The sequence below is a fragment of the Branchiostoma lanceolatum genome, chromosome 11 (genome assembly GCF_035083965.1).
Source record: "Branchiostoma lanceolatum isolate klBraLanc5 chromosome 11, klBraLanc5.hap2, whole genome shotgun sequence".
NCBI classification, from domain to species: Eukaryota; Metazoa; Chordata; class Leptocardii; order Amphioxiformes; family Branchiostomatidae; genus Branchiostoma; species Branchiostoma lanceolatum.
The window spans coordinates 19265105-19281781 of record NC_089732.1 but is presented as its reverse complement, the minus strand read 5'-3'; the positions used below and the strand labels follow the sequence as shown (position 1 = coordinate 19281781).

The 16677-nt window shown below is 45.1% G+C and overlaps 2 protein-coding genes across 4 annotated transcripts in view; both read right to left on the bottom strand.

Moving 5' to 3' along the window:
* The window catches only part of LOC136444177 (uncharacterized), a 57529-nt gene extending 48102 nt beyond the window's left edge, over window positions 1-9427 (bottom strand). For both annotated transcript variants that reach the window (XM_066441651.1, XM_066441650.1), the window contains exon 1: window positions 9263-9427. Coding sequence is in view for 1 of the 2 variants with exons in the window: in XM_066441650.1 (XP_066297747.1) it covers window positions 9263-9320 (58 nt within the window). In the remaining variant the exon portion in view is untranslated. The remainder of the gene's footprint in view (window positions 1-9262) is intronic.
* A 942-nt stretch (window positions 9428-10369) lies between these two features.
* The window catches only part of LOC136444179 (uncharacterized), a 35972-nt gene continuing 29664 nt past the window's right edge, over window positions 10370-16677 (bottom strand). For both annotated transcript variants that reach the window (XM_066441653.1, XM_066441652.1), the window contains one exon: window positions 10370-13515. In XM_066441653.1, the coding sequence (XP_066297750.1) occupies window positions 10833-13515 (2683 nt within the window). In that variant the 3' untranslated portion in view covers window positions 10370-10832. The remainder of the gene's footprint in view (window positions 13516-16677) is intronic.

Genomic DNA, 16677 nt, shown 5'->3' with positions numbered 1-16677 from the left:
GAGGCGGATACCTGTGTAAAGTAAACAGGTGGTGATACAGCCAGTGTGGCGGATACCTGTGTAAAGTAAACAGGTGGTGGTACAGCCAGTGTGGCGGATACCTGTGTAAAGTAAACAGGTGGTGATACAGCCAGTGAGGCGGATACCTGTGTAAAGTAAACAGGTGGTGTTACAGCCAGTGAGGCGGATACCTGTGTAAAGTAAACAGGTGGTGTTACAGCCAGTGAGGCGGAGACCTGTGTAAAGTAAACAGGTGGTGGTACAGCCAGTGTGGCGGATACCTGTGTAAAGTAAACAGGTGGTGTTACAGCCAGTGAGGCGGATACCTGTGTAAAGTAAACAGGTGGTGTTACAGCCAGTGTGGCGGATACCTGTGTAAAGTAAACAGGTGGTGTTACAGCCAGTGAGGCGGATACCTGTGTAAAGTAAACAGGTGGTGGTACAGCCAGTGTGGCGGATACCTGTGTAAAGTAAACAGGTGGTGTTACAGCCAGTGAGGCGGATACCTGTGTAAAGTAAACCGGTGGTGTTACAGCCAGTGAGGCGGATACCTGTGTAAAGTAAACAGGTAGGTACTGGCCTGAAGATACAAACAAACTAAGCATTACAGCCGGTGGCCATGTATTTACGGCAGGCCACAATGTCATGTCAGTTAAACCTTTCACCAAAAGACAACCCAAACTGACTTAACCGACCTCATCCTGTAACCATAGCCCTAGGTCTTAATCCTAACCCTAACCCTAACCCTAACCATTCTTCAAACGGGCCAAACTTGGACTCATTCAAAAGGTCTTTTGGCCAGGAGTTTGAAACTGCAGACAGATTTCAAGTATCGTGCTTTGTTATCGAGTCATGAGACTGTAAAAGTTAACCCTAACCCTAACCCTAGGTCTTATTCCTAACCCTAACCCTAACCATTCTTCAAACGGGCCAAACTTGGACTCATTCAAAAGGTCTTTTGGCCAGGAGTTTGAAACTGCAGACAGATTTCAAGTATCGTGCTTTGTTATCGAGTCATGAGACTGTAAAAGTTAACCCTAACCCTAACCCTAGGTCTTATTCCTAACCCTAACCCTAACTGTGAAAGGGTGCTTTCCGGGTTAAATCCACCCAAGCGATAAAGTTTTTGAATCAGAAGGTAGGTACTGGCCTGAAGAAACAAACAAACTAAGCATTACAGCCGGTGGCCATCTATCTACGGCAGGCCACAATGTCATGTCAGTTAAACCTTTCACCAAAAGACAACCCAAACTGACTTAACCGACCTCATCCTGTAACCATAGCCCTAGGTCTTAATCCTAACCCTAACCCTAACCCTAACCATTCTTCAAACGGGCCAAACTTGGACTCATTCAAAAGGTCTTTTGGCCAGGAGTTTGAAACTGCAGACAGATTTCAAGTATCGTGCTTTGTTATCGAGTCATGAGACTGTAAAAGTTAACCCTAACCCTAACCCTAGGTCTTATTCCTAACCCTAACCCTAACCATTCTTCAAACGGGCCAAACTTGGACTCATTCAAAAGGTCTTTTGGCCAGGAGTTTGAAACTGCAGACAGATTTCAAGTATCGTGCTTTGTTATCGAGTCATGAGACTGTAAAAGTTAACCCTAACCCTAACCCTAGGTCTTATTCCTAACCCTAACCCTAACTGTGAAAGGGTGCTTTCCGGGTTAAATCCACCCAAGCGATAAAGTTTTTGAATCAGAAGGTAGGTACTGGCCTGAAGAAACAAACAAACTAAGCATTACAGCCGGTGGCCATCTATCTACGGCAGGCCACAATGTTATGTCAGTTAAACCTTTCACCAAAAGACAACCCAAACTGACTTAACCGACCTCATCCTGTAACCATAGCCCTAGGTCTTAATCCTAACCCTAACCCTAACCCTAACCATTCTTCAAACGGGCCAAACTTGGACTCATTCAAAAGGTCTTTTGGCCAGGAGTTTGAAACTGCAGACAGATTTCAAGTATCGTGCTTTGTTATCGAGTCATGAGACTGTAAAAGTTAACCCTAACCCTAACCCTAGGTCTTATTCCTAACCCTAACCCTAACCATTCTTCAAACGGGCCAAACTTGGACTCATTCAAAAGGTCTTTTGGCCAGGAGTTTGAAACTGCAGACAGATTTCAAGAATCGTGCTTTGTTATCGAGTCATGAGACTGTAAAAGTTAACCCTAACCCTAACCCTAGGTCTTATTCCTAACCCTAACCCTAACTGTGAAAGGGTGCTTTCCGGGTTAAATCCACCCAAGCGATAAAGTTTTTGAATCAGAAGGTAGGTACTGGCCTGAAGAAACAAACAAACTAAGCATTACAGCCGGTGGCCATCTATCTACGGCAGGCCACAATGTCATGTCAGTTAAACCTTTCACCAAAAGACAACCCAAACTGACTTAACCGACCTCATCCTGTAACCATAGCCCTAGGTCTTAATCCTAACCCTAACCCTAACCCTAACCATTCTTCAAACGGGCCAAACTTGGACTCATTCAAAAGGTCTTTTGGCCAGGAGTTTGAAACTGCAGACAGATTTCAAGTATCGTGCTTTGTTATCGAGTCATGAGACTGTAAAAGTTAACCCTAACCCTAACCCTAGGTCTTATTCCTAACCCTAACCCTAACCATTCTTCAAACGGGCCAAACTTGGACTCATTCAAAAGGTCTTTTGGCCAGGAGTTTGAAACTGCAGACAGATTTCAAGTATCGTGCTTTGTTATCGAGTCATGAGACTGTAAAAGTTAACCCTAACCCTAACCCTAGGTCTTATTCCTAACCCTAACCCTAACTGTGAAAGGGTGCTTTCCGGGTTAAATCCACCCAAGCGATAAAGTTTTTGAATCAGAAGGTAGGTACTGGCCTGAAGAAACAAACAAACTAAGCATTACAGCCGGTGGCCATCTATCTACGGCAGGCCACAATGTTATGTCAGTTAAACCTTTCACCAAAAGACAACCCAAACTGACTTAACCGACCTCATCCTGTAACCATAGCCCTAGGTCTTAATCCTAACCCTAACCCTAACCCTAACCATTCTTCAAACGGGCCAAACTTGGACTCATTCAAAAGGTCTTTTGGCCAGGAGTTTGAAACTGCAGACAGATTTCAAGTATCGTGCTTTGTTATCGAGTCATGAGACTGTAAAAGTTAACCCTAACCCTAACCCTAGGTCTTATTCCTAACCCTAACCCTAACCATTCTTCAAACGGGCCAAACTTGGACTCATTCAAAAGGTCTTTTGGCCAGGAGTTTGAAACTGCAGACAGATTTCAAGTATCGTGCTTTGTTATCGAGTCATGAGACTGTAAAAGTTAACCCTAACCCTAACCCTAGGTCTTATTCCTAACCCTAACCCTAACTGTGAAAGGGTGCTTTCCGGGTTAAATCCACCCAAGCGATAAAGTTTTTGAATCAGAAGGTAGGTACTGGCCTGAAGAAACAAACAAACTAAGCATTACAGCCGGTGGCCATCTATCTACGGCAGGCCACAATGTTATGTCAGTTAAACCTTTCACCAAAAGACAACCCAAACTGACTTAACCGACCTCATCCTGTAACCCTAACCCTAACCCAAGCGATAAAGTTTTTGAATCAGAAGGTAGGTACTGGCCTGAAGAAACAAACAAACTAAGCATTACAGCCGGTGGCCATCTATCTACGGCAGGCCACAATGTTATGTCAGTTAAACCTTTCACCAAAAGACAACCCAAACTGACTTAACCGACCTCATCCTGTAACCCTAACCCTAACCCTAACCCTAACCCTAACCATTCTTCAAACGGGCCAAACTTGGACTCATTCAAAAGGTCTTTTGGCCAGGAGTTTGAAACTGCAGACAGATTTCAAGTATCGTGCTTTGTTATCGAGTCATGAGACTGTAAAAGTTAACCCTAACCCTAACCCTAGGTCTTATTCCTAACCCTAACCCTAACCATTCTTCAAACGGGCCAAACTTGGACTCATTCAAAAGGTCTTTTGGCCAGGAGTTTGAAACTGCAGACAGATTTCAAGTATCGTGCTTTGTTATCGAGTCATGAGACTGTAAAAGTTAACCCTAACCCTAACCCTAGGTCTTATTCCTAACCCTAACCCTAACTGTGAAAGGGTGCTTTCCGGGTTAAATCCACCCAAGCGATAAAGTTTTTGAATCAGAAGGTAGGTACTGGCCTGAAGAAACAAACAAACTAAGCATTACAGCCGGTGGCCATCTATCTACGGCAGGCCACAATGTTATGTCAGTTAAACCTTTCACCAAAAGACAACCCAAACTGACTTAACCGACCTCATCCTGTAACCATAGCCCTAGGTCTTAATCCTAACCCTAACCCTAACCCTAACCATTCTTCAAACGGGCCAAACTTGGACTCATTCAAAAGGTCTTTTGGCCAGGAGTTTGAAACTGCAGACAGATTTCAAGTATCGTGCTTTGTTATCGAGTCATGAGACTGTAAAAGTTAACCCTAACCCTAACCCTAGGTCTTATTCCTAACCCTAACCCTAACCATTCTTCAAACGGGCCAAACTTGGACTCATTCAAAAGGTCTTTTGGCCAGGAGTTTGAAACTGCAGACAGATTTCAAGTATCGTGCTTTGTTATCGAGTCATGAGACTGTAAAAGTTAACCCTAACCCTAACCCTAGGTCTTATTCCTAACCCTAACCCTAACTGTGAAAGGGTGCTTTCCGGGTTAAATCCACCCAAGCGATAAAGTTTTTGAATCAGAAGGTAGGTACTGGCCTGAAGAAACAAACAAACTAAGCATTACAGCCGGTGGCCATCTATCTACGGCAGGCCACAATGTCATGTCAGTTAAACCTTTCACCAAAAGACAACCCAAACTGACTTAACCGACCTCATCCTGTAACCATAGCCCTAGGTCTTAATCCTAACCCTAACCCTAACCCTAACCATTCTTCAAACGGGCCAAACTTGGACTCATTCAAAAGGTCTTTTGGCCAGGAGTTTGAAACTGCAGACAGATTTCAAGTATCGTGCTTTGTTATCGAGTCATGAGACTGTAAAAGTTAACCCTAACCCTAACCCTAGGTCTTATTCCTAACCCTAACCCTAACCATTCTTCAAACGGGCCAAACTTGGACTCATTCAAAAGGTCTTTTGGCCAGGAGTTTGAAACTGCAGACAGATTTCAAGTATCGTGCTTTGTTATCGAGTCATGAGACTGTAAAAGTTAACCCTAACCCTAACCCTAGGTCTTATTCCTAACCCTAACCCTAACTGTGAAAGGGTGCTTTCCGGGTTAAATCCACCCAAGCGATAAAGTTTTTGAATCAGAAGGTAGGTACTGGCCTGAAGAAACAAACAAACTAAGCATTACAGCCGGTGGCCATCTATCTACGGCAGGCCACAATGTTATGTCAGTTAAACCTTTCACCAAAAGACAACCCAAACTGACTTAACCGACCTCATCCTGTAACCATAGCCCTAGGTCTTAATCCTAACCCTAACCCTAACCCTAACCATTCTTCAAACGGGCCAAACTTGGACTCATTCAAAAGGTCTTTTGGCCAGGAGTTTGAAACTGCAGACAGATTTCAAGTATCGTGCTTTGTTATCGAGTCATGAGACTGTAAAAGTTAACCCTAACCCTAACCCTAGGTCTTAATCCTAACCCTAACCCTAACCCTAACCATTCTTCAAACGGGCCAAACTTGGACTCATTCAAAAGGTCTTTTGGCCAGGAGTTTGAAACTGCAGACAGATTTCAAGTATCGTGCTTTGTTATCGAGTCATGAGACTGTAAAAGTTAACCCTAACCCTAACCCTAGGTCTTATTCCTAACCCTAACCCTAACTGTGAAAGGGTGCTTTCCGGGTTAAATCCACCCAAGCGATAAAGTTTTTGAATCAGAAGGTAGGTACTGGCCTGAAGAAACAAACAAACTAAGCATTACAGCCGGTGGCCATCTATCTACGGCAGGCCACAATGTCATGTCAGTTAAACCTTTCACCAAAAGACAACCCAAACTGACTTAACCGACCTCATCCTGTAACCATAGCCCTAGGTCTTAATCCTAACCCTAACCCTAACCCTAACCATTCTTCAAACGGGCCAAACTTGGACTCATTCAAAAGGTCTTTTGGCCAGGAGTTTGAAACTGCAGACAGATTTCAAGTATCGTGCTTTGTTATCGAGTCATGAGACTGTAAAAGTTAACCCTAACCCTAACCCTAGGTCTTATTCCTAACCCTAACCCTAACTGTGAAAGGGTGCTTTCCGGGTTAAATCCACCCAAGCGATAAAGTTTTTGAATCAGAAGGTAGGTACTGGCCTGAAGAAACAAACAAACTAAGCATTACAGCCGGTGGCCATCTATCTACGGCAGGCCACAATGTCATGTCAGTTAAACCTTTCACCAAAAGACAACCCAAACTGACTTAACCGACCTCATCCTGTAACCATAGCCCTAGGTCTTAATCCTAACCCTAACCCTAACCCTAACCATTCTTCAAACGGGCCAAACTTGGACTCATTCAAAAGGTCTTTTGGCCAGGAGTTTGAAACTGCAGACAGATTTCAAGTATCGTGCTTTGTTATCGAGTCATGAGACTGTAAAAGTTAACCCTAACCCTAACCCTAGGTCTTATTCCTAACCCTAACCCTAACCATTCTTCAAACGGGCCAAACTTGGACTCATTCAAAAGGTCTTTTGGCCAGGAGTTTGAAACTGCAGACAGATTTCAAGTATCGTGCTTTGTTATCGAGTCATGAGACTGTAAAAGTTAACCCTAACCCTAACCCTAGGTCTTATTCCTAACCCTAACCCTAACTGTGAAAGGGTGCTTTCCGGGTTAAATCCACCCAAGCGATAAAGTTTTTGAATCAGAAGGTAGGTACTGGCCTGAAGAAACAAACAAACTAAGCATTACAGCCGGTGGCCATCTATCTACGGCAGGCCACAATGTCATGTCAGTTAAACCTTTCACCAAAAGACAACCCAAACTGACTTAACCGACCTCATCCTGTAACCATAGCCCTAGGTCTTAATCCTAACCCTAACCCTAACCCTAACCATTCTTCAAACGGGCCAAACTTGGACTCATTCAAAAGGTCTTTTGGCCAGGAGTTTGAAACTGCAGACAGATTTCAAGTATCGTGCTTTGTTATCGAGTCATGAGACTGTAAAAGTTAACCCTAACCCTAACCCTAGGTCTTATTCCTAACCCTAACCCTAACTGTGAAAGGGTGCTTTCCGGGTTAAATCCACCCAAGCGATAAAGTTTTTGAATCAGAAGGTAGGTACTGGCCTGAAGAAACAAACAAACTAAGCATTACAGCCGGTGGCCATCTATCTACGGCAGGCCACAATGTTATGTCAGTTAAACCTTTCACCAAAAGACAACCCAAACTGACTTAACCGACCTCATCCTGTAACCATAGCCCTAACCCTAACCCTAACCCTGTGTAAAGTAAACAGGTGGTGATACAGCCAGTGAGGCGGATACCTGTGTAAAGTAAACAGGTGGTGATACAGCCAGTGTGGCGGATACCTGTGTAAAGTAAACAGGTGGTGGTACAGCCAGTGTGGCGGATACCTGTGTAAAGTAAACAGGTGGTGTTACAGCCAGTGTGGCGGATACCTGTGTAAAGTAAACAGGTGGTGTTACAGCCAGTGAGGCGGAGACCTGTGTAAAGTAAACAGGTGGTGGTACAGCCAGTGTGGCGGATACCTGTGTAAAGTAAACAGGTGGTGTTACAGCCAGTGAGGCGGATACCTGTGTAAAGTAAACAGGTGGTGTTACAGCCAGTGTGGCGGATACCTGTGTAAAGTAAACAGGTGGTGTTACAGCCAGTGAGGCGGATACCTGTGTAAAGTAAACAGGTGGTGGTACAGCCAGTGTGGCGGATACCTGTGTAAAGTAAACAGGTGGTGTTACAGCCAGTGAGGCGGATACCTGTGTAAAGTAAACCGGTGGTGTTACAGCCAGTGAGGCGGATACCTGTGTAAAGTAAACAGGTAGGTACTGGCCTGAAGATACAAACAAACTAAGCATTACAGCCGGTGGCCATGTATTTACGGCAGGCCACAATGTTACGTCAGTGAAACCTTTTACCTCGATCCCTGCTGTCCCCTAAGGTGAAAGGATCCCTTCCCGTGATAGCTTGCCAACCGGGTTAACTTGACCTGACCAGCCTGGTTTTTGTCCTTCTCTTATATTACCCTCGCACACCAGTCTCGGGTCTGCCCTACGAAGCTTCTCTGCATCGGCCCCGGAGGTCAATTACCCAATTTTTGATGAAATTTTTATCACTGGAGAATTTTAGGTAGCCGTTGAAGTGAATGTAATCATTGCGAGAAGGTGTGAAGCACAATGGCTTTTATATATCGATCTAGCTGCAGTACAGGTAATGAACGCGGTAAGAGTCAGAACCAGCCAAAATCCGAAATCATGGTTTGCGTTCACACTCGATATTCGATAGGGTTAGATTGGAGCTGGATTCAAATAATCCGATCCAGGGAAAATCAATCACGGTTGGAGTGTCAACACTGCAAAAATTGATTGCGATTGGATCAATTCTATTGAAATAATTTGTTAAATCCAATCCATTTTTATTAGCGTGACAGGCTGTTCAGTGTAATAAAACCAGCTGTCACCGTGCCGCATGCCTGCAAAGCTGGTGTGTTGCACCAAATGGTGGTCATACAAGCTATAAGCTAGTTCACAGTTACTACTACGCATGTGCAGTGTCAAAGGTAAAGGCCCAGAGACGTTAAAAAAACTGTAGGGGCGTTGTTAGGCAAAACGAGACAATGTCGAGACGAGAACTGTTTACGAGCCAGGGGCCTTCCCCTATGCCTGATATCAATCGCTTATACAGATACAGATCTTACATAATCATACCTAAACATGTCCTTGGTGCTGAACATTAAGCTAACACCTTGCCTTACATATATAACCGTTACTAATTCTACCCGACTCCTAGCTCTACCCCTACCCTACCCTAATCACACCCAACGCTTACACTTAAACTACCCTTACTGTAACACCGCTCTAACCTTGTTCCTCTGGTTTAAGATTGTCTCAGTTACCATGCTGAACTTTTAAAAGAAAAAAAATTAAGCCAAAATTACGCCAAAACTCTACTGGCTACTGGCTTTATTATGTGTATTGCTGAATCGACGGATCCCGTTTTAGCACTGACAGGCTGCTTAACCCTGAGTCAGACTGATTTGTCATAATAGGTTCTCCCTTGCCCTCCCCCATTCTTAAACAAGACGTGACAATTGGCAAGCAAAACTCACCTAGCTTCCGTCTGATCCACATTTTTTGTCGGAGCGCACGGCGATAGAACTGGCACATTGTTTTCAGGGTCCGAGAATCAAGGATAGTGTAGAAAAAAGACACTTTTCGCTGGATGAATGTAGCCGCTGATGTCTAAAACCAAGTGTTGTGGGTCAGAGGTTAAATCACCTGATTATCTGGATAACTTAGTAGGTTAGCAGAAATATAGTCGCTTTGCCCCCTCCCCCATTCTTAAACAAGACGTGACAATTGGCAAGCAAAACTCACCTAGCTTCCGTCTGATCCACATTTTTTGTCGGAGCGCACGGCGATCGAACTGGCACATTGTTTTCAGGGTCCGAGAATCAAGGATAGTGTAGAAAAGGGCTTTTTTTTTCAACAAAGACCGTCTGACGATAAACTAAGGGAGTTGAGGTCAAAGGTTAAATCACCTGATGATCCTGTCGCAAAGCCGACGTAAAGCGGTTAATTATGTTTAGCCATACCTAGTATGGCTCAACATATTATTTTTACTCATGTTTCTTCTTCTGTTAAATCTTCAAATTCTGTTTCTGTTAAATCTTCAAATCGATTCATCTTTGTCATTTTTTTGTAACAAAAGACCTGAAATTTGGCACAAAGGTAGTGTGGGCAAATACATCTAGGCTTTTTTTTCTTCATTTTTTTTCGATGTAGACCTATGATGTGATTATACTGAGTTTTTTCGTGACAGCCAATGGGAGCACGGCATTCCAAAATGCGACCGCCTGATTTGCCAATTGAGTTAATCAAGTTATCTTGCATTCCTGGGTCAGCTGCCCTAGTGTTTATACCAAATGTGGCATTGTGATTGCCTAGGACATGTGCGTACATGGCTTTGTTCACACTCTTGGCATATTACTAGTACTTCAGAACTATTTTTTCTAAATTTGTTGCCATCTATCTATCTATCTATCTATCTATCTATCTATCTATCTATCTATCTATCTATCTACCTATCTATCCATCTATCCATCTATCTATCCATCTATCTATCTGTCCATCTATCTAACGTTACCTACCTATCTATCTATCTATCTATCTACCTAAACGAAAACAGGGCACACAAATAGCCAAAGGCATCAAAATTAAGACAAACAACTTTATTAGAGAAACAATAATTTTCCTCTGTGACTAGATGACATTTTGGAACTGTTGCATCCGTCTTGATGCAACAGCAAACAGGCGAACAGCTTCAGTTTCGTTCTGAAAACATACAACGTACTTCAAATTTGCGTTTTTTCCTCCCAGAGCGAATTTTGCTGACAGAATTGTTAGGGACGCTTGGTTTGTGTCTACAACAACAAGGGCACCGTTTCGATCTTTGCAGTTGATCATTTTAGGGCACATGGTACGGTAGCAGTCTTCCAATCATCGATCTGACTCAGCTGTACTTATTTTCTCTCCAAATATATCTGAGACAACGGTGTTTTCTGCCAGCGCTTCTGCGGCTAAGCCGTCGGGAACATTCACGGCAAACACTTCAATGTGTATTCAACAATCGTTACATATATCGAAGAAAGATAATCTATTTGCAGCATATACATGTTCCTACAGTCCAGCTCTAGCTGTGTCCTCACTTTCGTCCGATAGCGGGAATCTCCGTTTAGGAGGTTTTGCTCTGCATCTCCTATCGGATTCATCATCACTAGGCGAAGTAGACAGACTGCCGTTGACCATGCGACGCCTGTCCGGAATGTTTGTCAACCTGACAATGTCCTGGTGTGCCTCGTTAAGACGCCCTGACATACCCCTTCCCAGGACGTTGGCCTCTTGTAACTTCATAACCGGAATGTGTCTGTTGCACCTGAATTTCTTGATAGCAGCAACATTGAGCTTGAATCCCCTCTTGTGGAGAAGCACGGCATATACAAAGGCAATGCAGTTGGTCGTCAGCGTCGTGTTTTCGTTGGAAACCGTTTCAATTCTCTGCAGAACTTGGGTGACCCACGACTTGGATGGGTCAAGAGATTCTCGTTTCAGCCGAGCTCCAAAGTCCCCAGACACTATTGCATTTGCCCGGATGCAGATATCGCGGTAGACGTGTTCTCCTCCCTGTACCCTGAGCAGAAATCCCGCCCTGACGGCCTTCAGTCCGCCTTTCTTTACGTCGACATACGGAAATGTTGTCAGTTCCCTGTCTTGTCGGAGAAGTTCTAACATCTGGTGTCTCAGACTCTCTGCCGAGATTCCCTGTCTGGAGATTGCATCCACCACTGCCTCGAAGCTACAAAACGTCGGTAGGTTGGCCGGGGCAACATCACAGAGCATGTCAGTCACCTTTGCAACGTCTATTTTCCCAGTAACCCTTACCCCTCTCCCCTCAAGCGTACCATCGAACAGGGCATCTATTCCGTCTATGGGTAGTAGGGCTCGCATATTCCTGGACAACATTATTTGGGTGAGTTCAGTTCTAACGTGCGTCCAGTAGATTTCAGCAAATGCTGCTGCCAAGTCACTGCCTCTCTCTGGGTGGTCCTCACAAGTAGTGAGAATGACAGACAATGTTCGGTGCATGCGGCAAAACATGCCGTTGTCATTGGCTGAAAGGAGACGCCATGGAGGCGCGCACAGCACGCCTTCTCGGGCCCATGTGTCGACAAGCCCTTTCTTTACCGTCCATCCGGTGGTGTCGCTGGGTTCTGCGACGGTAGTGAACCCATTCCAAGGACTGTCTGGCCGGATCCCCAAACCGTGGAGATAAGCGCTTTCCCGCCCATCCACCCGCCCGACAAGCAGAAGACGGAAAAGCACTTCAGATATTGCTATGGTAGTTACTTCCAGACGGGAGTGCCCTTGCGTGGTGTCCACGTTGGCCGCGTGAATTGGCTTTGTCAGGTCGGTCAGGGTTCTGTGGGCGAACCGATGGAGGACAGTTGAATGGACCGGTATGATGACTGGTATAGGGCCGGAAAGTTCCCGCCTCAGCGTCGCCACCAGATATTTCACCTGTTCTGTGGCAGCTTCACTTGATAAATCCTCACCATCACATGTCAGCACCACTTCAAAACGTGCATACGTAGCAGGGTTTAAATCCATTGTTATCTCTTCGAGACTGGCTTGTACCGTCCCATCTAGGGCCGTTTGTACAAAGTCGTGTGTGGACTTTGTGGCCTTGTGGAGTGCAAGACCTGAGGCCGCTGCTAAGGTGACTGGAAGCCCGTTTGTCAGTGATTTCGTCCAACCGCTTGACATTTTTGAAGACAGCGGGTTGTATGCTTGGGCGTAGGTGAGATCAAATGTATCGGTTGTCATCGCGCGGGACAGAGCTGCTGCAGGTTTTCTGTCTTTTCTAGTCGTGATGTTGATGACGTCATCCATACCCATTACGTTGTACTTTTGCCAGTTCTGGTTGAACAAGCTGACGCGTAAGTTTCGGTGCCAAAGCGTGGACACGGCACGATCCTGCAAGCCGACTGACACACCTATATGCAGGGCTGATGTTCCCACGAATTCTTTTCGAATTCTTAGGTCGGCGAGGGTCTTAAGCGGATTGACATTAGGAGTGGCATTGACCTCATCAAGCTGAGCGGCATCATTCGCGGTGTTATGTGGCATTTTCTGGCCGAAGCACTCAAGAACTATCCTTACGGCGAAGGGGCACATCTCTCCGTCTCCAGCCGTCAGTTGCGCCAGGGCGCTGTCAAACGCCATGGCGAATTGCAACCAGTCAGCCTTGTACACCCTGAGAGGGATACCGGTGTTAAGTTTCTGTCTCGCTAAGTTATGGAGAAGGGTGTTCGATGTGGGTGCCAGTCTCCGTAGTTCATCCCATGTCCGTTTCAACAAACTCTCGGCACGCTGCGACAGCCAGTTTCCCAGGGTAGAGGAGCCGAGTTCGTCGTAGAAATCTGAGGCGGCTTGGGAGTCTGCATCCCATCTTAAAGATGCGCACAGCAATATATTGGTTCCACATAATGACTGACAAAGAAATGCACCGGGAACATCCCTTCCATACTTTTGAAGTTGAACAGACCTGTAGATCCAGGACGGCGTCATTTTTTCCACCAGTTTTCTGCAGCATTTTGGCTTCCACCTTGTTGCAACAAACACGTCTGATGGAGGGCGAATTGCCTGGAGGGAATTCAGCTCTAGTGTAATGCCGTCGGTGTCTGTCTGAAGCCGAAGGGACGCTGGTTCGGGTGAAATCGCCTCCAAATCTCCTTCCAAGCATTGATGAAGTGAATGGTTTTGTAGGAGACCGTCGTTCGCTCGGACAGCATCGTCGTAATGCCTGCATAAGAGACAAAAGGCACAAAATCATGTTTTAGACGAACTGTGAAATCAGCAAATAACATAGCCTGGTCACCAGTCTCTACGGATCGGCTTAGGCGTGTTTTACCGGGCCCAGTCTGATATCAAAATTTACCCGTTTCTGTCGGATCGTCTTCTTATAGAGTTTCGCAGCCACCGTAGTTTTGCCGCCACCGTAGAGACTGGGACCGAGTGATTACGGCCCCGATCCCATGCACCCAATGGGAACAGAGTAGACTGATCTAATTATTCCGCTGAGCTCTGATTGGTGCGCAATGTTAGCGCGCGTGTCAGCTGTTCGGTCCCGCTGCTCATTACCATATCTAACATGGCCGCCATCTAAGACGACGAGAGCGTTGCACAAGGCTGCAGAACAATTTACTTCCAAGGCTCTCTTGTTGCTAAGCTAATTCAATCCAAGGCCGTAAACCAACACCCCGAGCGGGCTAAGCTCTCTGGGCGGGCGGGGGTCACTCCCAGGGCCGTAGAGATATCGGAGAGCCGCCGATGCCATGGTATGGTTTCCAGGCTACAAATAACGGCGATCGATGTTATTTTAGGAAGTACTGAAGTGTTGATGAAAAGTTGTTATTCTCTATCATTTTTTTTTCAATTCTAGAGGTCCTTTTCCTTGTAATCAAAATGAAAATTGTTTCTTTGATAATACAGCCGTGAAGTCATGTTAAAACGGCCCCGCACACCGCAATACATTGTACTTCTATTTTTGCGTGACTGTATCCAGTAAAACTGTGAATTTCTGATAAGTTCCTGACGGGCTGTTGAACGCGCGCCACGCATCGTATATGTTTACACCGTGTGCCTTGTACTTTTCTAGCCTTTCTTTATATCGCTTCGCCCGATGATAGTTTAGACTTCCTTTGGATGAAAACTCACACATCCGGCACGCCATGCCGAGAGTTCTATGCTGTTTTCTTTTCCTTCGGCGAGAGACAGTAGTCCGTTCCATCACTCCGGGCGTCAAGACTCCTTACAAGAAAGCTTGTTACGGGAGTATATCACCGTATATCTTTTCGATTTTAAGTTCATTACGGAATCGTACCGCGACGGCGTTGCTAAGAAAACGCTTGTCGCACAATAGTTAGATGAAATTTCATCCGACTTTCACAGCTGCGTTAAACCCGATTGGCGGCCTTTTTACTTAAATTGCGTTATATGAACTAGAAGGGAATGCCATGTGCTCTCGATACGAGGCATTTTTGTGTTTCTTACAACGATTTTAGCTAGTTACTTGATCATATTTTGAACACAGTAAGATTCGGAGGATGGCGGTGCCGTAAAGAGTTAAATTCTTGACGATTTTCAGATTGGGGGCATTTGCATTTCGCCCTCGATTCAATATTAGATTAATACTGAGTCAGAATCGTAGAGTCCTCGACTATAACTGTTGTAAAAGTCTTGTTGGTTTGAAATCTGGTCTGTTTGTCCATGTCTCCCGGGGTCAGCTTCCCGGCTGTTTTTCGCCCAAAGGTTGCGAGGCGTCGGTGCACTTGATTCCAGTGCAGTCCAATTTTAAACACAAGTTACGGCTCTTATATACCTTCCCAGTATTGTCAAAGGATACCTACAGAAACAAACTACCTGGAGACGGACTGAATTAGTAAATGCTATCTTAGTCTGGCGGTGCGGGTCCGGTGTGCGCATGGTGGAACGGGAGTTGACGCCGGTGTTGTGCATTCTTTTTTGGAACTAAAACGATGCCTCTGATGAGGTGACCTCGCGCGGTTTAGAAGGAAGCCCACAGCGGCCTCAAAATTCAGAATAAGTTATATACCACCAGAGAGAAGAGACTTTGGTCTATTCTACGCGCTAAATTTCCTTTTGTTGTGATATCGGGGAAAACGCATGGCGAAGTTCTCACTAAAATCAACTGATTTCAGGTCATGTTATCAAATAGGTGCAGGTACAGGTTGAAAATAGGTCTAAAAATCTGTAGGAGGAAAATGGGAAGCTTGAAAATTATAGATTCAGTTCTACGTTGCAAGTAAATGTCCAGAGTAGATAATCACTAAAACGTCAAACTAGACGCGTTCTATTCTGGACTCAAAATTATGACATGGCTTTTGCGCGGATTGCGGGCATCTGCGTTTCGCCCTCGAAATCTATGACAAGTCATATGCCGACAGAAACTACAGAGTTTGCTCTTTGGTACATACTAGATTTCCTGTTGGTTTGAAATCTACAACAGGTTTAAAACAAGATGGGAAATTACACGAAAATCACCTGATTTCGGGTCGTATTATTGACAGGAAAGCGATAAATCTAAAGAAGCAACAAGTGAGGCTGAAATGATAAACATAACGTAAAAACAGGAAGATATACGGTTATATGCTCCAGAGACAAGCTTTCTTGTAAGGGGTGTTGACGCCCGGAGTCATGGAACGGACTACTTTCTCTCGCGGAAGGAAAATAAAACTGCCTCGAACTCTTGACGTGGCTTGGCGGCTGAGGTCTGTACTTTTAGGTGGTATATAATTCATTATCAATTTCGAGTGTGAAATGGCCTTCCTACAAAATCGCGCGGGGCCACTTTATCAGAGGCGTCGTTTTTATTCTAAAAATGAACGCGTCAGCACCGGCGTCCATACCCGTTCCACAGAGCGCACGCCAGACCCGCACCGCTATCTTTATGTACCAGTAACCTTAAAAATAAGATAGCCTTTGCGAATTTTGTCCGACTACACGCATCTAGTTGCTGTAGGCCCTCTTTTGACAATACTGGAGAGGCATTTCCGTACCGCAACTTTTTGTCAAAGGTCGACTGCACCAAAATCAACTACACCAACGCCTTGAAACATTTTGGCGTAAAACAGTTGAGAAGGTGACCTCAGTAGAAATGGAATTACAAACACTTCCAGATTTCAAACCAACAAGATTTTCAGAAGTTATACTAGAAGATTGAACGATTCCGGAGCGGAGCGATTCGAACTGCATAGAAAACCTGTTCGGTTAAGCACATGGCGTGCCGGCTGGGCAAAAAAGCGGCAAAATGTAGGGGTTAGGGATTTGGCAGAATTTCGGCGGCTTAAGCTTCTTACGACGATTTTTTGAAATACCAAGAGCTAAAGTACGTCAGTGAAAATTGAGTGTTTTCGTTTCGTGCCGTAATATCTTAACGCTCCGT